The 22,922-nt window shown below is 35.8% G+C and overlaps 1 protein-coding gene across 2 annotated transcripts in view; it reads right to left on the reverse strand.

Annotated features, from left to right (window-relative positions):
* Nucleotides 1–22,922, reverse strand: part of CAMKMT (calmodulin-lysine N-methyltransferase) — a 214,242-nt gene that overhangs the window by 190,049 nt on the left and 1,271 nt on the right. For both annotated transcript variants that reach the window (XM_058834045.1, XM_058834044.1), the window contains exons 2-3: nucleotides 18,513–18,679; nucleotides 10,397–10,461 (exon numbers count right to left, since the gene is read on the reverse strand). In XM_058834045.1, the coding sequence (XP_058690028.1) occupies nucleotides 10,397–10,461; nucleotides 18,513–18,679 (232 nt within the window). The remainder of the gene's footprint in view (nucleotides 1–10,396; nucleotides 10,462–18,512; nucleotides 18,680–22,922) is intronic.

Genomic DNA, 22,922 nt, shown 5'->3' on the forward strand with positions numbered 1-22,922 from the left:
CATTTTTTATTTGCCTGAAATTATCTATATTGTTGTGCTGTACCTACTGTCTACAAAATCAAGTATTTGAAAATCTATATTATATGTGTTGATTGCTATCATAATTACTTCTGCTTGCCAATGGAAAGTGTGAGGTGTTATCACTTCTGGAGATTAACATGGGAGATGTGCAACTACCTCCTGCACTATGCAAACATTTACATTGTAAAGCATTTATTAGTTACAACAAAGATTGCAGTAAATTAAGTATCTGCTAAGTAGCAGATCTGGAAAATATATTCAATACCTCTATTATAATTTATAGTTTTTTCAATGCTAGGTATGACATAGAATACGAAAATTCAGTGGGAATTGGAAGAAGAAATACTTCTTTATCAACAGGTGCTTTCAAAACAAGGAAAATAATTCTACCAGAATTTTATCTGAGCAAAAAATTAGAAGACATTATTTGGAGGGCTTCCAAAAGCTGTCCATCTCTACTTTGATTCATATGATTCAATTGTCTTAACGGATACCTGTTTGTTTTTATTTCTTTGAATTATGTATATTCAAAGACAATATTTTATTGTCCATTAAAAAAATACAGAGATCTTAATTTTTAAATGCCAGACCTCTATGATGATTTTATTCATGTGTATCTTCAACATTTTGTGGGTTCTACTGCATTTCTGAGTAGCTTAAAAAGGCAGCTTAAAACCATTGTAAACTATTGTTTTTTGCTACTGTTACCATTCACATGTAATTACTTTTAAGTCAAGGTTTACAAAGCTGTTCACATTTTAATGCTCAACTTTATGGTAAGTAAAAAGTCTGCTTCTTCATGAGAAGAGTTAAAAAATTCCTCAGGAGTGTGCCTATGTACATCAAAGAATAATTACATTTCTGCATGCATTCATTTTTAAACATTAATAAGTTCTTTAACTTGATAGCTATATGTCAGAGTTTCTTTAGGAAAAACATTAAAAACTGTGTTTTATGGAATTTAAACACAGCTCAAGAAAGTGACAAATGTCCTATCAAAAAAAAAAAAAAAATTGAATGTAAACTTCAGTTTGCATCAAAGACTTTTGAATTTTTCGGCCTTTTTCAAATATTACTATTAATCTAAAATCAGATGCAACAAACACAGTCCTTGTTATTAATCAACATAATTATCTGCCCTGGTAGGAGTTATTTTATATAAATAGTTGACTTTTGGTTTTAGCACTTTCTCACAGGTGTGCATTTGAAAGCAATGCCTGCTAATCTCAGCTAGCAAAGGGAGAAACAGTAGATAAATACTGACAGTTCACTGCTGTTTAATAAATAACTGCACTAGTCCAATCAAAACCAGCCAAAATCCACCTACATAAATATATTTCCTGAGACAATCTAAGATTAAGAATCTTCCTCTGTTACTTTAACTTAGGAAATAATCATAAAATGGACTGAGATTCACCTGTCAGTTAGTAAGCTTCTCCCACAGGAGATGTGCAGCTGCACATCCCTTTCTTATAGGGAATTTATCTTGGTTAGTTTTCCACAGAAAATATAATGCATGATTTTAAAAGCAGATTATGGTTGTGGACAAAATTATCAAATTAATTCTTACTAGCAATAAAACCCCCTCTGTTTATTTGGCTAAGCTTGTTTTTAGCAGTCTTTAACCACACAAACAAAAGGAATTAATATTTTCTACCCTGGGAATGTCCAATTAAATAGTAAGTAGACCTACAAATTGCTTCAAATTGCCACAATTTAAAAATGAGAACCAAAATACAGCAAAAATAAGGACCCTGTATACAAGATGCTTTGTCCTATTTTATTTTATTATGAAGACATTTCAGTATTTTTAGCCTGACAGAATTCATACTAAGGTGCTGATTTGTAAAATGGCTTAAGATTGTACAATGTTTTATCTATGTGAATGGGTAAATTTTATGGAATGAGCTTATAGTGAGGTAGGCTGCTGAGTTCACATTCTAAATTCATACTTACAGGCAGATTGCAGTGGGAATTTTTCCTGACACACTGTCATGAGGGATTACCCAGTACATTTAGTAATATTGTTTCCTGCCTTACGGTGCAGGAAGGACCTCCAGTAAGTGAGAAGACAAAAGCTCTGAGCCCATTCTCTGCTAACTCAGGTGTGCTGACTGCTCCTACTTTCTTGAAACTGCCTTGTGAGTGTTACAACATTAGACTCATGTCTGAAACAACATAAATTCTACGTAAAATCTGCAGCTATCTCAGAAGGTTAAACAAACCAAAAAATGTTACACCTTCTATTCTTTTTGACACACAGATGAAGCATCTAAATAAAGGAAAGGATTTAAGATTGTGAACGCATCAAGTTAGGAACTTGTAACTGAACTTGTAACTGAAATTACAAAAAGAGGGAGTGTTAATGACACACAAGTCTCAGAGTGTCAGCTGTAGTGAATTCCAGGCCATGCTACTACATCTGTAGAAAGGCCTCCTTACCTGAGAAGGACTACATTTTATTGTCAGAGCATCTACGTTCAGTTTCAGCAATGCCCAAGACTCTTTCTTGACACAGCTCTATGTCCTTCAATTTTGATACCCTGAATGGGTGGCATTTAAAATGAGAATGCACTCCTGAAAATACAACACTGCAAATACAACAAAGATCTTGCAATAAACCTGTATGTGGGAAAGGTTAGAAGTCAAGTGGTTCTCTGCATACCACCACTGTAAGATGGTTTGGTTCTGCCTCCCACTTCTAACCATGAGCAGGCTCTGTAACATAAACAGAGACTTATGAGATTTCCTACCTCTGAAATGCATCTAATATTTGTTTCACAAATGTGATATTGTATGGATTCATTAAAAATAAGAAGAGTGCTTTGGGGACTACAGTATTACCTTCTGAGCAGATATAAACCAACATTTAAACATGACAACAAATACTACCTTAAAATATGGGAATTTGCCTTAGTAAAAATTAATTGGTAAAAAAAAAACCCTCACGTAGTGAAACACATCTTCAAGCAATACTAGCATAGATGAGAAGTAAACTTGATTCACAAAGCACAGGTCACAGTTTTACAAAAATATAATAGACAAGGAGTTGGTGTTAAAAGGTATAATGGGCTCAAATTTTTTTATTTTTAGTCCTGAATATTACTACATAATTCTATTTCTCTGGTGCAAGAGGCTCAAATGCATTTGAGTATTCCCAAATTACCAAAAAGGCCCCAAATTCTAATAATAATTCTAAAAAAACCCAAACCTTGCATTATTTTACTTTCTCCCACACTTATTAAAAGTAGGGAGATGGGAAATAAAGGGTATTAGGGTAGATGACTTTTACAATCCTAGATCACCAAACAAGTCACAAAAACAAGTACAAAGCTCAGAGTAGCTGCAGTTCTCCTTCAGGACACTAAAGAACTACAAGATAGAACTATGCATAGAAGCTTAGATAGGATACATCTGTAGTATAAATTATTAAAATAACAGCTTTCAGAAAATTAATGAAATTGTAAGGCAGAGAATCATCAGGTGACTTTTGGTGCATAAGACAATTATGCATTCTATAATTAAATATAATATTTCATTCAATTCAAACTCTCCCTCATCTTTACATAATTAAAAATTTGAAACAGATTCATGTTTTCCATTCTTTTGTTGCATATTCCATGATAAAGTATAACAATAAAAAATAAATTACAGATTTTAATTTAAAAACCATTCACCAGAGGAACAAGATAAGAGGCTTGTTTATAGGGAATAAGCAGTAGATGTCTTGAATCAAAACTTTAGAAAGTCTTTTGACAATTTCATAAGAAACAGTCTAAATAAAATTTGGCTAAGATGAGTGAAGAAAACTGTCTGTGAAGAATAATGGGAATAATTCTCAGTGGTTTGCTGTAAAAGCAGGTGAATTTAACAGGTAATTTAAAGACTGTCCTTGCTACCTCCACACTCCAGCCACTGATGAGACCATAATACAGTACAGAGAAATGCCCCCATCCAATGTGCACGTCAGAAACCATCAGCAACATGTGGTGGTGTCAAACAGAAGGAGATACTCAGGGTGTGAAAAGCAGCACTGAAAGCATGGCTAGAACATGGCAAGTGAAAGGAATTGTGAGAACAAAAAGAACTATTACAAAGAAACATTCAAGTTCCACACAAATGGCACCAACTCAGTGCACATAAAACTCATTTTAAACTATTTATTTCAATTATGCTCAAATTTGAAATATTTTTAGAAAAAACTCTAAAATATATTAAAAGACTAAGCTGAATTAGTAACACAGCACATCTTAAAGGGATGCTTACTGCTGTTATCCTGCCCTATCCCAATTAAAGAGGTGACTAAGATAAGTTATCCAAAGCAAAAGTAAAATCCATTGAATTCAAATCACTTGTACTCTTCTCCTTCTACAAATGTAATTCAAGGTGTTATACTGTATCTTCAAAATTTTAATTAATGCAAATCAAAAGATCAAATTTCTCATGGTAATCCATTTAGAATACTTGCAAAAATACTTCACATTGTAGATTAATACGAGTAGTACATGTAGAAACCTACTAATGCCAACTACTTTTTAAAGATTAAGACAACAGATGATGCCAAAGCATAGCTAATTAGAGTGCCAAGGTATAAAACACTGCTCAGCAACACAGAAAAGTAACTGCAGTTGCTCTGAGAGATTCACATATTTTTACCAAAAGGTTCTCATTGGAATAACCTGAACAGGAGAACCAGTTCCTACAAAAACTTCAATCTGACCCAGGAAGAAAGAGGGTACTCAGGTGGGCTCAACTGGGCTTCTTCACCTCCCACTTCTCTAAGCTGAAAGTAGAGGCACAAAGACAGATAATGTTTGGAATACATAGTAGGAAAAAAGTACTTTAAAGGAAAGGGATCCCTGACCAGTTATGACTTCTCTTTTCACACACAGGTTCCTGATAAACAGAAAAATTTAAGTGAGCGGGGAAAAGCTGAATATTTCAGGACAGTACTTAGACAAAATCACTGATGTTCCATCATAAAAACAATTCTGGTAGCCAGAGTAATTTAAAAGGTGCTTGCTTCTCACCATATACTTATTTTCTGCTCCATTCCATATGCCTTATGTCGGTTATGTCAACATGACTGCTTGGGATGATGCTGTAAACTGAATCATTGAAGTGAATTGGATGAAGGAGGGAGGGAAGAAACAGCTGGTTTTTTCTTAACCCTGATCATGAAATGTTTTATTTAAAAGGAAGCTGCATAGTGAATAGTAAATTGTAGGTATCATAAATACAACATTTCATTCAAAACGACACGTATCGTTGCTATTCAAACACTCTTCCAGACAATTTATTTTTTGTTGAAGACTTCCAAGGGGCTCTGAGGTTCTGACATGGTAAGTAATTTCAAACTGTCACACCAGAGGAATAAGAGAAGGCTCAGAGGACAACGGGTGGCAGTTTCTTCAGGTGAGAACACTGACTGAAGCAGAAAAGGAAGGAAGCATATTCCAGCTGGCAAGCTTTTCACCACTGATAACCAGATGTCTACTCAAAACAAGGTGGGAAACTCCCACAGTAGCACCTGAAAACTGCACTCTGCTCCCTGGCTGATTCCAGGTAGCATTCCATGAAATACAGGAGTGCCTCTGCTGCCATAAAGGATGTCATCTGGTGGTTGTCCCCAGGTAACTTTATAGTGTCTATCCTTCCAAACATGAGCATTCAGTAGCTGCCATCATATGTCCATTGGAGAGTGCAGATATCTGAGGAACACAGTGAGAGCTCTGGAGAAACAAGTAGCTCTCTAAACCCATTCTCATGTACTACCAGAAAGAAGATATCCTTCTTGCTTTAGTTATTTGAGAGAACAGAGAAAAGGTTCTTTGTTTTAAACTATATTTTAATATATTTTTCTTAAATAGATTTTAAACAAAGTTGCATAATTACCAGTTTTAAGTACCATTTTAAAATTAATATTTAAAAAAGTGAAAACTAAACAGAGAAAAAATTTGTTTCCTTCTTGATTTGCATTTCAAAAAAACCTTGCTGTGAACTTGAAATTTAAGAAAAAATCCTTCTCTTATGTTATTTTCATGAAAACTATTATATGAAGGGAAAAATATTCTTCAATTTAGCTAGCTTATTTATTTTGGAAACTTAGAAAACCATCCACAAACAACAATTTTTTCCAAAAAAACTTGCTGCAGACTAGAATTCCAAAATGTTAAATTAGCATAAACAAAAACATTTCTAAAGATGTTGAGTAAATGTTTTGTAAGAGTAGCTATATCCAGACACTAAGTTTTCATGAAACTATGGAAGATTTTCCACCAATTAAACTATTCAAATAAAAAGTCAAGAAACAAGTATGTAATTCAACTTTTCCTGGATTTCACATAGATTAGCTGTTTTCCTCTATACAGAGGCAACAGAATTTAACACTTTCCTGTTTACATCTATCCCAAATGAAAAGCTTAAGTGTTTACAGAATCTACTTGCCTACAGGAACAACAATTTTGGATTGTGTGCATGGGCAGCTCTGTAACTGTAGCACCCTCTGCTGCTCTTTTAGGTCCAAAACATACAATTGTACACTCAGCCAAGTAGAAAATAAAATGAGTATGTGTCAAATATGTTTCTTGAAAATTAAATTATTAACTAATGCTAAATGCAGTTTACAGGAAAATGTTTTGCTATTACATACAGTAAATTTTCCTGTAATACTACAGTATATACTACCTGAGCATTCTGGAATATCTTGTTCCTGTGATAACATCAGACAAAAACATACTAGATGAAAATTCGAAAATATGCTGTATTTCACTTACTAAAATTTTCCTTTACACAGCCAGTAGATTGCATAGACTGGGGGCAAATAGTAGAGGTTGATACTTTAGCCCTGATCATTTCACTTAATTTAAACGTTTACATAATCTTACATAATAATGATTACTTCCAGGATAGAGTCATATAAGCACTTCATTTATAACTTCCCACTTGGAAAGGCAAGAGGAGACACCCTCAAAAGCTCATCCTTGCAGAATTTTCCTTATTTTGATGGTTTCTTCTGCCAGGATGAGCATGGCACGTGCTTCTGAGGGCCAGCTGATCCTCTCCCTCAATGCCACCATTGAACTTTCTGCCTGGGATCCGTCAGTTCTTTTAAAGGACTGTCTCAGGACTAGAGATGGTGTCAGGTTGTACCTTCTTTTTAACAGATGGCATGTTGTTGTCTGAAACGAACAGACTGTTCCTTTCCTTCATTCCAGTCCTCTTTTCCCTGCCTCCTGTTTATGCATAGAATTAAAGCTGAATTAAGTGCATTTAGCACTGCATCCTGTCTGTGTGGAGGACTCATTTAGAGTTTTCATGTGGAAACCATTCTCCCACAAAGGATGAGCAGAGAGAAAAAAACTCACACATTTTCTAAGTGAAAACCCATTGCCACTTGTAATGTGAATTTTCATTCAGTGGCGATCCTACAGTGCAAGAGCATCTTCAGAAATCTTTTAGAAAAAGGCAGAATACAAGTGTAAGTATACAAATAGAAAGTTTAAACTAGCCATTGTGCAGAGGGAATTTTCAGAGTTAACAGCTGGGATCGTGCAACACACCATTGACAGCTGCTGCAGTTGGCTCCCCTTTTATCCGGAAGTCTTTCTGGTGTAAGGCAGCACTTTTGGAAGCAGTTACAGGTATTCCTCAAAAGCTGCTTATTGATATTTTATATAATGCTGCCAGCTAGTGGCACATCTTGTACTGAGTTGATACCTACTAGGAGTATAGAGACAGTGGTATTAACTGCAGTCTGCTCTACCACTTTTATTTTGATGGTATACAGTGATGTGGCTGTCAAAGACCATAAGCACAGAGATCGACATGGGAAACAGAAAGACCATAGAAACACTCCCTGAAAGAGCTTGTTTTAACAGAAAGTACTCATTAGAAGAAACAAAAAATCTCCCCCCCAAACCACAAAAAATACGTTATTTGAAACAATTGATTATGTTTTAAAACAAAATTAAGTTTTTACAAAAGCTAATCTGTTTAATACAAAATTCTTCCATAATCTAATAACTTCTAGAAAAAAACATTAATCTTGCTGATAAATATTCAGTATGGCAACCAAAACAAACACACAGAACACTAAAACATTTCCCTGTTTTCTGGTAGCTCTGTCCAAGTCATTTAAGTGAAGTTTAGTGGCCAGTAAATAAATGCTGCCTATGTCCCAAAATCTGTAATTATTCAGTGCATCCCCCTCACAGAGCACGCGGCTGTGATAGCACATTAAGTTCTGGCTAGCTCCATTAGTATTAGATATTAGGAGAAATAATCTGATACTGTCAAAGACCATTTCAGAAACGTCTGGGGTTTTTTTAGAGTACACTATTATTTGATAATAAAAAGCTCTTGTAGAAAACACTACAGAAATTATAAAAAACAGCCAACCTAATTTTAGAAAGACAACAGTAGTTACCTCTGGGTGTAAAAGGAGACAACACAACATCCTCATCATTTCCACAGTGGGTTAACACAAAGAGAGTCAAGAAATATACAGGAAAAGATCAAAGAAAGAACCTATTTGAATTAAGGGATAATGGGAGTGCACAGAAATTCTGCCAGGTATGACCCAAATAGGGCAGCTCAATAAACACACGGTTAGGGGAACTTCACTATGAAGGTGTGACAGACACATAGTTACTCTGGCTTGGATACTGAGAACATTAATTCCATACAGGTGGTAGCAAAACAGTGTGATTATTACACTACAAGCCAGTACTGCATGCTGCCAAAAGATAATTTTACAGTTATGCTAATAGAGCGTAATCTAGAGTGCAAAGTAAAACAGGCATAAATCAGTAATATGTAGATCAATACTGATAGACACAGACAAAGAAATTTAAAAATGGGGAAGCAATGAATCTGGAAACGACTTGGCAAATGCTATATATAATAGCACAGCATGAACCCTCAAAGCAATTGTGAATCCAAAAGGACAAATGTGAATCTTTGTATTAACAGAGAAACAGTGAGAACTACAAATGTCATATTACTCCTGTGTTAGCACTGGTGGTGCATCTATTAGAGTGCAAGTCTTGATCTGCCATCTGTAATCAATAAAAAAGAAGCTGAAATACTGGAAGAAGTTAACAGAAGAGCTGACAGCACATCTATCAATAGGAAAGCATATGAAAACTTTAGCAGAATAAATTCTTTGTGTTAACAAGGGAATCTGTGTAGATTGAGCACAAACTCAGTACCCACACAAAGAGCAAGAAATCATGTTACCATATTACACTGTCCTGATTCATCACCTGAAGCACTTTTAGACACACACACAGAGTATTTTCTTTGCTGCCCAAAATAAATGCTTAAGTTGTTATACAATGAACTAATGTTTATTGAAACATAGCTTTGGAATACTAAGACTGGAATTTTGAGATAAAACAGTTTCTATATCATTGGCTTAATAAGGAGGGGGAATACGCATAAATTTCTTGAATATTTGGCAAACTTTATTCTATCAGCAGACTTGTTTGAAAACAAAAAAATCAACCTGAAAGATAAGGCAGAATAACCAAACAACAATTATGTGTATCTCTAAATGTTAATTATATAATAGTAATTACTTATCACCTCAAAAATGTTCCAGTATGTTTTCTCAGCTTTGTTTCCACCATCTAACACAATTTGATAATTCAAGTCCATTAATAGCACAGATAATTTTATTAATAAGTATACTGAAGCAGAGCCATACTGTGTCAGACATTGATGGCCCTCTTAGAGCTCATCTTGCCTCAGGTTAATGCAGCCAGTAACTGATGCTTAGACAAGAGTGAAAGATCAGAACAAACATATCATCCTACTGCCCCATTAACTCTCCTAACACCCAGCCCTTCCTAAGCCGTAAGTGATGTCTGTATATTTAATAGCCATAGTAAAATTTTCTTGCACAATTTTTCCCCTTTGCTTTTTGAATTTATTTCATGTTTTAGGATCCAAAACATTCTGTAGGGAGGAATTTCACAACTTGACTGTTTTCTTTTGTGTTTCTCTAGTTCAAGTTTGATTTCTCCAAGCTAGAAGTACCCCTGATTGCTTCCAGTGTTCCTGCACTGCTATTTCTCACACAGCCACTGCCGGCCCCAGGCCAACACAAATAAATGGGCAAAACTAAGTTTTATCCAGTCCAGTCCAGTTCTTCTAATGTTCTCACTGTAGCTACAACCAAAATAATCTGCACTGGGAGAACTTAAGGGTGTATCCAACATAAACAACTGTAATGCTATGGTAATTCTGACCACAGTAATGGAGTTTCCCAGCTAAATTAAATGGTTATTGAGGGCTTATAAAGAAATGTTTTATATTGGCAAAATTAGACTTTTATCTACACAGTACTCTACTTAAATAAATAGTGACTTACAGACATTCCCCGTGTTGTCAAAACTTGTAAGAACATCTTTAACATCTAAGAGGCCATTGTGAAATCTGGAAGAAAACATAAATAGTGACTTTACTAACACATAAACCATAAAAAAAACCCATCTTCAAAAAAGAGATTTACTATAGGCATTCCATTATTCCATTCCCCCTGTCACAGTGAAGAAGTAAACCAGTACTACTGTAGCCACCAGGGGGAAAACAAGGGGACAATCACCAGCCTTCAAAGTCCCAGCACTGAAATCCATTAATCAGGAGGAATGTGTTTCTCAGAAACTATCAGGAGGAAAACATTTCCAAGGTGCATCAATTTTTATTTAGTTGTGGAAGTCACATAGAAGAAAGAAGGAACTATGGTAAAGCAATTTCTTTGAAAGGGAAAACCCAAAGAGTATTTTCAACAGCAGCTGTATGTACATTCCTATTTTCTGCCACAAAATCAAGAACACTTAATTAAATTACTGCTAATAATGAAACTGATTAATGTGCTCAGTGAACTGCATTTTCTTTGGTTTTACATTTGCATAACCCATGTGAAATAAACATTTCATATACCAAGTACAAATTTTAGAATACAGTGAGAAAAACACTGACAGCAGCAGAAAGAATAAGCACCAAAACTGAATAAAAATGTACCTAAGATTTGCCTTTAAATGTGCAGTGGTATACACATAAAAAATCATCTAATCTTGTTTTAAATATTCCAAACTAATCTAAGCCCAAAATATTAGTCTAACACTTTACAACAATCAGATCACACAGCTGTTTCACAAATGCATTAAAGAAAAGCTAGAAGGAATTCAGCAAGGCAGCAAAATATAGGGTTTTAATAATATTTCAAATGCAGCTTTTAAGGCTGTTTGGGAACACACTAATTTGAAACACTAAATAAATGCAATAAATCCAAGAATTTTAGCACATACAAAATTAGTTTTCATTCTCTCAGCTGTTCTTTTCTGAAAAAAGATTGCTGTAAGAATGGAAAAAAAAATAATTTTGCAAACATGAAATTGTATATTTATTGTGAAAAAGCCACTATTCATATCTTCTGGTAAGCATAAACATTAAATAAAGAATCATTAAGAAATTAAATTTTGAGAAGCACCAAACAGCAAACTAGACTAATTCTTAAAAAAATTAAAATCAAGTGGAAATCGAATTAACAAAGTGAACTGAGCTCATCAGCAGGGACAAAGAAATATACAAGAGATGTTACAAAAGATTCAACTGGACATTAATGCTCTTCTCCCACCTACATAAAAACATAACAAAATTACATGCCTTTTCTGCAGGGAAAGTCTACAAGAATGCTGATGAATCATGTGGACTTTTAATACACTTCTTCTTTGCAAGTTCATTTTCCATCAAATTGGACAACCAATGCAACAGAGCTGGTGCAAGGGAAGTGACAAGAAAGGAGATAGGATTGGTAGTTCTGCCAGCCACAGAGCTGCTCTTTAAACTCCCCTGCTGACTCCTCAGAACCCTACAAACAAAATTACAAATGTAATTCTGCATATGTCTGGGGCTTTTGGAGGCTTTCACACAACTGTGAATGCCTCATCTCTAAATGAATGCAAACGAAGGGTGAGAGATGCTGAGGAAGTAAAGAAATATTTTAACCTCTGTTAGCATGCAGGGTGGTCTTGGGATAATGTGTTTTGGTTTCTTTTTTCCCCCCCTTCAATTTCTTTATGTACATGGTTTGTATCTAAAGGACATTTATCATGTAACTCTCCAAGGTAAGGATAAAAATTGAGTAGTCCAGTACCAGTAGTTCAACAGAATGAAGAAAGAAAAACAGAAGTAAGTGAAGTATCCTGGTCTAGGAAAGAATACAAATTATATCCTTCAGGCTCAAAAGATAGGCAAACACAAAAAGGAGAAATGATAAAACCACAGCACTAGCCAAAACAGCTTAAAATTTGTGGAACCCAAAAATTGAGGAATTGAGCATAATCACTTACTGCAGACACATTTTTGGACTGAGGAAAGCAACATGCCAACAACTGATCTACTTGTGAAAGGGAGAGCTCAGGAAAACACACTTCCAAACAGCAATAGCCATGTTTCTCCATTTGGAGATCTGTACTTGTGGAGCCTACAGACAAACTCTGCACCAGCTATTCCCCAACTCTTTTCCATCACAGGCCTTACTCACAGACTAAAAGTTACAGGCACCTGTAAACACAGGTGTTCTCTAACACCAAACTCTGTCATAAATAGTGTGCTATTCAGTCCTGCACCTAAAAAACAGAGCTTGTAGTTTGGGATCCACTGCCCTTCCACCTCCTCAGCAGTTCTGCAACAGCTGCTGCTTCACTGTCCCATCCTATCAGCTGCTCCTCCATCACCAAACACAGAGAAAACTGCCAAGATAGAGCACATCTGGTTTCCATGAGTGCCTGTCACCACCACAGCTTTCCATATTGCAGCTGACAAACACAGAGTCTTAAGTGTCATGTGCACTGAATTATCAAAGTCAAGGAAAGGAATCATAGAAGCTTGGCATTAAACCCTAACCCTTAAATTCCCACAAATTTCCACAGGTATCTCAAAATACAGAAGAACATTAGTTTTCGGTGCTTTAGAACATGTCATAGATGTCATACAGTTCAAAGAAGTTCAAAGCTGTGATTGCTGAGATCAACAAAGTACTTCAAAAAAGCACAGGTAAGCATCATGGAAAAAGTGAATTTCAGGCTGGCGTGGTTAATCCGATTTACAGTGTTCTTAAAATAAGTCTCCAAGGTACAATAGGCAAAAATCTCTGTGGCTGAGGCAGTGATTAATAGAAGACAAATTTATGAACAATAAGCTAATTCAACTCATGTTTCTCCTGATACAAAGCAAAGCAGAATTCCTTACTCTGAACTACAAATAATTTGTCTTCAGATGAAGTCAGAGAGAGTGAGATCAATCTTTAACTAGATTAATGTTTCTTCCTCTCCAATTCAGGCAACACAAGTGGCAGACTTTTACATGTACATAAAAATAGCTATGGATAGTACAAAAAAAATCCTTCAGTAGGTCCCTATTAAGGCATGCTTTTCATCAACCATAATGAAACAAAAGTAGGTTCCTTCTTTTCTATGATTCTTAAACTGAGTGATGAAAAATAACACAAGTATGTGCCTATATTCACTTTAAAAACCTACAAAATCTAAGATAGAATACGTTTCCACATAATATTGAAAAAGCAAAAAATCCAAACACAACACATCAACATACACTATTAACCTATGTACAAATTAGAAGTACATTTGTGAAAAATGAAAGATGGGATAATGATAAAATTCACAAAAAGTCTTGGTGAATATCACCATCAATTATCACTGTGGCCCACTAAGAACCTCAGAGTTATCTGCAAATTTTGATATCTAATCAGATGCTCCTTCTGGGACAGAGTATAGTAAAAAAAGTCAACTCTTCTTTCACTCCAGTTCTAGATCACAGATTAATATGGCAAGAAACCAAAACAAATCCTCTTTGACTACAATTCTTTTTTAAAAATACACACATCTTGGGCAATATGATGGAACAGTCATAGCTTGATCAGTGAATAAAAGAAGTATGTTGCCAAATCACTTTTCATCTCTTTCCTCAATTTCCGGCTCCTGAGGCTAACCCTTTATGCTGCTAAATTCACACATTGTCTCTTAGTGGGCAATAAATGGAAGAAAGCAAGTTTGTTATATCCACATAAATTATCTGTAAGAAGTAGGCAATATTCCTTGAAATTCATTTCCCATCATTTTTTTAATCTCTATCCGTAAAATAAAAAGTCATTAAAAATTCAAAATGTTACTAGCAGAAATATCCAAGAGGAACAGACAATGGAATTCAGTCCTATACCATCTTCTAACACACTACTTACCACAGAGAAGTAGTGTCTCTGCATGCCCCTCATTTCTAAACCACAAGTCTAGAATCATCTAATAGTTTCTGTCATATTTTTATCTACAGGTTCATTCATATTCAGAATAAAGGTATGACATCTTGCAAAGTATACTTAACACCTTTTACAAAGATTTAACCCTTCTTGTAACCTGCTGACATTGTTCTTTTCAGTTCTGCACTTTAGTATTTGAAACAGCAAATGACTGATCAATGGAAAATATTTTACCACAGAAATAACTTATTTCTGCACTGTTTTCTTAAAATGAGCCTACAATTTAAAAGCAAATCCATATCCTGAAACAGAAAATTTGAAGATATTGATTGCTCCTTTTTTAACTCAAATAAAAGAACAATTTTCTTGTCTAAAAGGCAGGCACCATCTCTGCAGTGAGACACTGCATCTTTATGATCTATGATCACTTCATTGCTAAAACTATTCATACAAAATTCAAATTTAAAAACACATTCCTGATGAAGAATACAAGGATTTGGCAATGCAGCATTAAATAAATATTTTTCAATAGAGCTATTTACTTACTATATATCTTCCTATCCCTAAGAAAACACATATTCAGCACATGCATAATTTTTTAACAGCCAAGTGAAATACTGCCACAGTTAAGTAGAACTTGAAAAAAAGCTAACAAACACACCTGAAAGTTCTATGAATAAAAACACAGGGGAGATGTGGAGACAGTGGTGCTATGTCAAGCTGGAGTGCTCCCTTGGAGATAGGCGAGGAGCCAACTGAGAGCTGATGAGTCAGGATTAAAGGGAGAGCAGGGACTGGTGACATTATAGTGGAGGTTTGCTACAGGGACACCAAGCAGATGAGACTTCTCTACAGGGAGAGGAGCAGTCTGGCATTCACAAGCCCTGGTCTTCATGGGGACCTTCAACCACTCCCATATCTGTTGGAGGGACAGCACACCAGGGCATAGAAAATCCAGGAGGTTCCTGAAATGCTTCTTTTTTCAAGAGGAACTGAAAAAGAGAAGTGCTATGCTGGACCTTCCTTGTTCTTTCCAACAAGAAGGGGCTGATGGGAAATGCGAAGCCCCAGGGGAAGTCTTGGTAGCCAGGACCATGAAATGGTGGAGTTTGGATCTCCAAGCACACTGGAGATCACTGTTTAACCAGAAGAGTTATGGGGATTTTTAAAATGAGTTGATGATGTTCCACTTCAAGGATCTAGTCAAAATGGCACCTAAATTCAGCTTAAATTTTTGAAGCTGAAAATTGTCTTATACTGGGACTTCCGACTTTCTGCTTTGGAAGATTTGTTATTAACAATGTTGCAAAAAATATACATTAGTGACCGAAATACATGGCATAAGCTCTTCTTTCTAAGATGTGAATCCAGCCTGAATTTAGTTAGAGAAACAGCAAAACCAACAAAATTCAGAAAAGCATACACATGACTGGTAGTTCCTACAAAAGCCTGACAAACTGGTCCCAAGCCACTCTAGAGCAGTAATTCAGCTAGGTCATAGCATATCAGAATATACAATTTGATCAGTTTTGACAGCCCTTGAACTGATATAGCTTGACCTTTATACTCTTTGCCAAAAGCCACTAACAACCTTATGAACTTTCTTAAGTATTTAGTCTCGTCAAGATATTAGCTGACAACCCTTTTAACATCAAACATGTGCAATGAGCTTTTCCAAGAAGATGTTAATGCATAAGGAAAACAAATGTAGATGAAAATTCCAAAGCACTTTTGTCAAGATTTTAGAGGGGCTATAGCAACATTCTTTTTCCTGAAGATACCAAAAGGCTTTCCTATTCAAGCATGCTGTTCTGGATTTACCTGACTGAAGTTATTCTTAATATTATGCTCTTGTTAACTTGTTAAAATTGTTTCTGCTGGTTTAATATTATTATAAATAGGATTTTGCCAGTGAACAGAGAAAAAACAAAGGGAAAACTGTTAGACATACAGAGAATCCTTCAGTTTCCAATTCATGATCATTTCTCAAAGATCCAGGAATGCTTACTCCAAGATTTCTTATCTTCTAGATATGTAAGTTTCAGCAAGAACTGTTACTGTGTTATGTATGTTGAACTGTTATGCTGATACCCTAAATTACTGCTTCTGCAAAAACAGGGAAGAAACTTTATTTAACACCAACTCATGATAAAGTCAATTTTGATGCAGTCTATTTATACCTTGTGCCTGGCAAAAAACACAATATTTTCTCCTTCCCTTCTTCACTTCCTGCAATATTCTGAAATAATAAGCATACTACATGTATGAGAAAATATTTTAATATAGAAGTGTGAGACAAAGCAAGTTCTGATCATTATTCCTAAAATAACTAGTGATTACTATTTTTAGAAGTCACTGAATATCTTTTGTAAAGGAACAAATGCAGGGAAAACATAAAATAAAAATCCCCACGAGAAGACAATATTCTCCTCAATGTTCAGTTTTGGAAAGGTGGTGTGAGCCTGCTTCAGCACAGAACCTATACATTTCCACTGAACAAGACTAAAGAAACACAATAAAATAACTCATAAATAAACATACTTGTTCAAAACCTATAGTTGATCTGCGTCCTGTTATCAGTGAAACTACTCAGGCAAATAATACCAAATAAGATGATAACATAGAAAGTGGTAGACATAGAAGCACACAAATGCCAGAGCAGGATCAATCTGACATTCCTTTGGCTTCTGTACTGCCAGCACAGGTGAATTTTAGCACATCTCCTACCTTAAAACTCCAGAACAAGTAAATCAAGTGACAGCGAGTGTTGCAAGCCACAACAGTGAACTAAAGGAGTTCCGGGCTGCATTGTAAGGGACTAAAGCTTGTTCAGCTCAAATTCTACCTAAACACCTTGTGTCTGCTATCCCCAGTGTGCCTCTGAAGACCTAGAAACAAGGAACAGGGACACTGCACAAAGACATTATGTAGACTGTCAGTGTTTGAATTAGTTCATGGCATTCACTGGTGATCTACAGGAAAAGTCTATACATGGAAAAACACTGCAGCTACTTCTAATACAAACAGTTTTCCAGAGGAAAAGTTTCCTTTTGAACCCTTTTAACATCACTGAGTATAAGCCTGGAAAATGGAAAATTGGGACTTTATGAAGTGCTAAAGAATTTTGTTCTTGATTTTAGATCCAGATGCAAATTTAAAATTATCTGCATGTAGTGTTGTGGGGTTTCTTTAGTTTGGTTTGGATTTTTCTTATCGGTTCATTTTAAAACCTTGCAAAAACGTTGTAGTTTAATGATGGTCACTTGTTTATGTTAATTTCCAAGCTTGACCTTAATTTAAAGTCTCAAGTAAACAAAAATACACTTTTTGATTTGGGCTCTCCAGAATATCTTCCACAGAGCAGAGAATGCAAAATACTCCACCTTCAGGGATCCAATTAGACGCTGCAGAACAAGGATCACTTCAGGATTCTCAAGTTACTGTTGCAAACATCCTGAGGTAAACCAAATATGGTAGATACAAAAATGAACATGGAAAAGAAGACCAAAAGAAAAGAAAAAGAAAAACAAAGCCCCTCAGACACCGTAATGAATGGGAATTATAAACAAAGCTACTGAGAATTCACTGACATTTTTTCAGAGGATTTTGGGAGGGGAAGCAAGCTTTCTGTGGTTTTGTTTGCGTGTGCATAGATTTTTTTATTGTCAATTTCTTTAATAAAAATGACCTGCCCTAATATAGCAAAGATTACTTAATTAAGTACATATTATTTTGTAGAAATTTAGCTTCCAAACTACCATTGAGTTTTAAAAAAAGCACTAAGAAGAAAACTGAATAAAATACAGATCATTACCAAAAACCTTTTAGAACATTATTAATAACATCATGTCATAAAAATTTCTTTAAGACCATAAATAACTGTATTCAGGTGCTTCTATAGCCTATTTACAGCTGAAGAATGTCAAAACAGAAAGCTATTAAAATCTAAAATGCATGCTCATATTTGCATTCTGTTTTAGCTACAAGCATCAGCATTTTCAGTCAAGCTCTGCCACTTCAGTGAAATGTACCAGAAAGAAGAGTCAGACAAGCTGCTTACTGTAACAAACAACTAAAAATAACATTTATCAGTTTATTTGTAAACAATGCCCTAGTTACACAAAACACTGGAAGAATGACTAATGAGTTTTTTATTTGAGGCTCATTCAAGATCTTAGAAAGTACTTAAAAGTTAAACTGTAGTTACCTTAAGGAGACACTGTACTTGGGATAAAAGATGCTTCTATAATGAAACCAGGTCCCAGTTTCCTCTTCTGTATTCTGGTCTTCAACCGAAAAGAGATTGAATGATGCAAACCTTCTTACAGATACTTGTTGGAGATGCACATCGTTCAAGTGTTTTTTCCTCAGAACCTTTGAAATTAAGAACAAATTAAACATTAACATTAAAACTTCCAAGAAAAGAACAAACCCATGCCTATTTAAGTGAAGAGGCAAACCATAATGGCTTTGGTATGAGCTAGTAGTTATAAATAACCAAGTATGTTAAGCCTGAACAATATACAGTGGTATTGATGGTAGGGGTCAAGAGAATGAGTTATGAATTATGTCTCAATAACTGCAAAGCAAATGTACTGTGTTCAGAAGCACACAAAGCTGGTTTTTTACCTCATGCTCCAGCAAACCCATGCAAAAATTAGAGGGGCAAACTGGGTTCTCCCCATCCTCTCATTTTACCAAGTTTCACAGCCTAAGCAGTGCCCTCCCCAAGAAATTTCTGTAGCACTCACTGTCCCTATAAAGGAGGGAAAAAGCCAACAACAAAGGTATCTTTTGTAGAATTTAAATGACAAACCAAAAATATGATCTTCAGGTGCCTGAATGCTGTGTGTTCCCCTGACAGACTCCTTCCTAGCCCTGAAGTCTTCTGCTGCCCACTTGCAGAGATGCTGCCAAAGTTGCCCAAATTGAGAAAATTGCTCCCTGTCCCAGGCCCCAGACTTCCAGACACCATAACTGTATATTTCTCTACCAGGTCCCCATAAAGGGACCGATACATGAGCCAGACTTCAGATGAGGCCCTAAACACTCTGACAGCACCAAGTTAATGCTAAGAGACTGAAGAATTCAAGGCAGTGGCAGAGACAGACTGTCATTTGCATTTCTCAAATGATTAAAACACTTGTTCAGGAAAGTGAAAACGTGGGCTCTCTGACCTGCCTAGTTTGCTGCACTCAACCATCTTCAGGGAGTGAGGTATCAACCTCTCTGTGCAGGAAAACCCAGCATTCAGTTGGTTTGAGCTGTGCCATTGCTCAGAAGAGAACCAGCATTTCCCTGCCAGACAAAAAGACTTATTCTTAGGGCAGTGATGTAGAAGGAGACATGTCCTGGATTTAACTTCTTTCTCCTAACATTGGAGAGAATACATAAATATTTGTCATTGCATTTTTAAAATTAAGGTGCATATGCAGTCCCCAGTGACGGATAAAAAAAAAAAAAAAACAGAGCAGAAAAACTCATAACTATAAATTGATAGAGGTGCAAGGAAGAGCTCCATTGAGTAGGACAGCACTGCAATTTACAAGTTTTTGCCAACTAGAGATAAATCAAATGAGAAACAGCTCTCCAGAATTATGAAACTTGAAATAGAAGCTTTGCATACAGGATGTGTACAAAAAAAAAATAACAGGTCAGTGATTTTTTTTCTGTACCCAACCTGTGTTGACATGCTTTAACTGCAAATGCAGTTAAATGCACTCACATTTAACAGCCTTACAGTTTGGGGCCATGACCTATTATTTAGCACGATATTTGGAAGTACTACATATGTGAGCAGAACAATTGCATTTGCTACACTGTTGGTTCCTAACAGCAGGTCTGAGGCATCAGGCTTACTGCTTTTGGAGCTACTTTCATTGTCAGGTCTCAGCATATGAAAGGCACAGGCATTTTCCATGAAGTATTAAAATGTCAGACTGCTGTCCACACTACTTCTGTAACATGTGAGAAAAGTACACACATGAAAGAAAACACAAAAATATCAAAGCAGGAGAAGAAAATTAAAAGATCAGCAAAATTAAGACCTTCATTCAACAGCTGTGTGCCTGAAAACAAAATGGACTATCTTGACAACTCAAGAAAAGCAGCAAGACCTAATTTTCAGAAAAGTGTCTTGTTTTGGGACTTCTTTAAAGCAATAGCAAGCCATTACTAATGGGGGAAAAAATACAGCAGCAACAACACGTTTCTATTTTCAGTTTCTGTTGTATAGAGACATCTTATAGCCACTCTGTATAATTCCTTCTCTGGGTTAGCAGAAAATCTCATGAGCATTTGAATACTCAAAAAAACATTTCTCCCACAGCCTAAAACAAAAATCAAGTGGTCTAAGATCTGAAAATTACAACAGCAGATCAAATATTTTAAAACCCTAAGTATAACTGAGAAAACAGCACAAATGGAGAATATGTTACATTATTTATCTCTATATTTTTTATATATGGATCAAATGGGTTTTTTTCTCAAGTCTGTTTCTAAAAGGATCACAGTTGTGTTAAAAAGGCTATAAAGGTAAGTTGCTGCTATAAAATAATCCACTGATAAAAGCAGAAGGTGACAAACCTATCATAACTCATCACCAAACAGTCTCCTGTTCTACAAAGATTCTGGTAAAATATTACCACAGATCTCTACTGCAACACCCTTGGTATTTAGTGACAGTATTAGGACTATGTTTAGGATTATCTATAAAACCTAAAACTGGTTAATATTGCTGTAAAAAAAAATCTCACCAAAAAAGAACCTCCCACAAAAAAATATGGAGAAAGGCAGTCACCTGAAATTCCCTGTATTTAACTGCGTATATCCTTGTGTTAGGCCTAGTTGCACTAAGAGCCAAAGACCATAAGCAACAGCTTATGGTCTACAAACCTAGGCCAGTTCTCTGGAAGTGACTGCAACATGGTATTTTGTACATGCAAGAAAGTTTCCACACAATCAGCTACAACACAACCTGTAACTGCACTCATCCACAGGACTATAGTATTTATTTTTTCAAATAATTTATTTACCAAATAGTTTTATCCAACTGTAAATTATTTACAAACTCAAGACTAACAAGAACATGGAAAAAAGATATAGAGCACAGGCACCCTTCACAGAGACAAGAGCAGGAAGAGATGAAACTTTGTTTTAGAAATGCTTCTGTTCAGGAAAAAAGTATCATTGACCTGTCCTCACTTTAGCTTTTGTTTTTCAATTCTGGAAGTTAAAGTACGTTAGCAGGTGAGCAAGGTACTCTCAGGCATGTGGTGTCACTCTTGGGGATGGTCCTGTGCAGGGCCAGGAGTTGAACTTGATGATCCTTGTGAATCCTTTCCTGCTCAGCATAATCTTTGATTCCGAGACTTGTGTGAGAAGAGCAAGAGGAAGGTAACAGGCAGAATAAACAAAAAAAGTTTACAGATTTCATGATACTTTCTATAGGGAGCAAATGTATATATAGGGAGGAACCTCTAATGCATGCCTATTGCTCTAATTTCCCTGCTGACAACTACTGACTGGATGATGCCTTCAACCACAGAGACTGAAAGAGCTCAAAACACAGCCTTAGAGAACTTATCCAGTCATTTACAAATGCACAGTAAATAGGTAACTTCCCTCAGCATTTTTTTAAATGAAAAATATGCATTTTTTGATTCTCACAGACTTAAGTTTAAAAATATTGCCAAACTTCAAACTCCATACATACATAAAACATTTCATTGATAAAGAGCACACAGGTAATTATGCAAACCCCTGATTCTTTATGCTAGCTTCATAGGATACCTCATAAAAGGGCGCTTTTTTTCTTAATTAAATCAGCAAGCATGCACTCAAGCATCCTTACCATAGTAAATCAATTTGTGTGTGCATTGAATGAAAGCAAATTCAAGATATAAACACACCACAGAACTGATTTCACATAAGGCGTTATTATAAGCAGTGTGGAAAGCGCTTTTAAAAGTGCTGTTAGAAACACTTTGATAGTGCTCCTTTAAAAATTAATTTAAAGGGAGGTTGATACCTTGTTCCAATCCATAGCTAGATCTGAGCACCACTGTAGCAAAGAGCACAGAACTGATTTTTATTTCAGATGCATCAGTAAGATTAAATTGATCCTTGCTCATTGTACCATATAAAAATCAACAGAAAAGCTAAAGAAGATGGAAAAGCCAAGGGAATTCACAGAGGAAAAGGTCACAGATACATGTAGTTTGAGAAAAAAAGAGAAGCCTTCTCCCCAAATACCTACATGCACTCTTCCACAACCCCATTCTATTATTATGAAAAGCTCCTTATGATTTTAAGAGACAGGAATATGCCCAAGGCAGTATATGTTGAGAAGAAATAACAGCTAGTATAACCACAGAGTGCAGCTTAGGTAGTCTGCTAGGGCAGAAACCTAGAAAGACAAACCTGATATTCCTACCAGTAACTTTGGTATTTCCTGCTTAAGAGTATAATGAAACAGAAGCTGGTCCTTTTGAAAAGGATCAGCAAATTTAGAAACCAAAAGCACACACAAAGAGCAATATTGATGTCCTCAGGCCTCCCACGGTGACCCACCTAGGTGCCCCTTCCAACCCAGCTGCCACCACTGACTCAGTGCCAC

Source organism: Poecile atricapillus, chromosome 3, assembly GCF_030490865.1.
Source record: "Poecile atricapillus isolate bPoeAtr1 chromosome 3, bPoeAtr1.hap1, whole genome shotgun sequence".
Lineage (NCBI taxonomy): Eukaryota > Metazoa > Chordata > Aves > Passeriformes > Paridae > Poecile > Poecile atricapillus.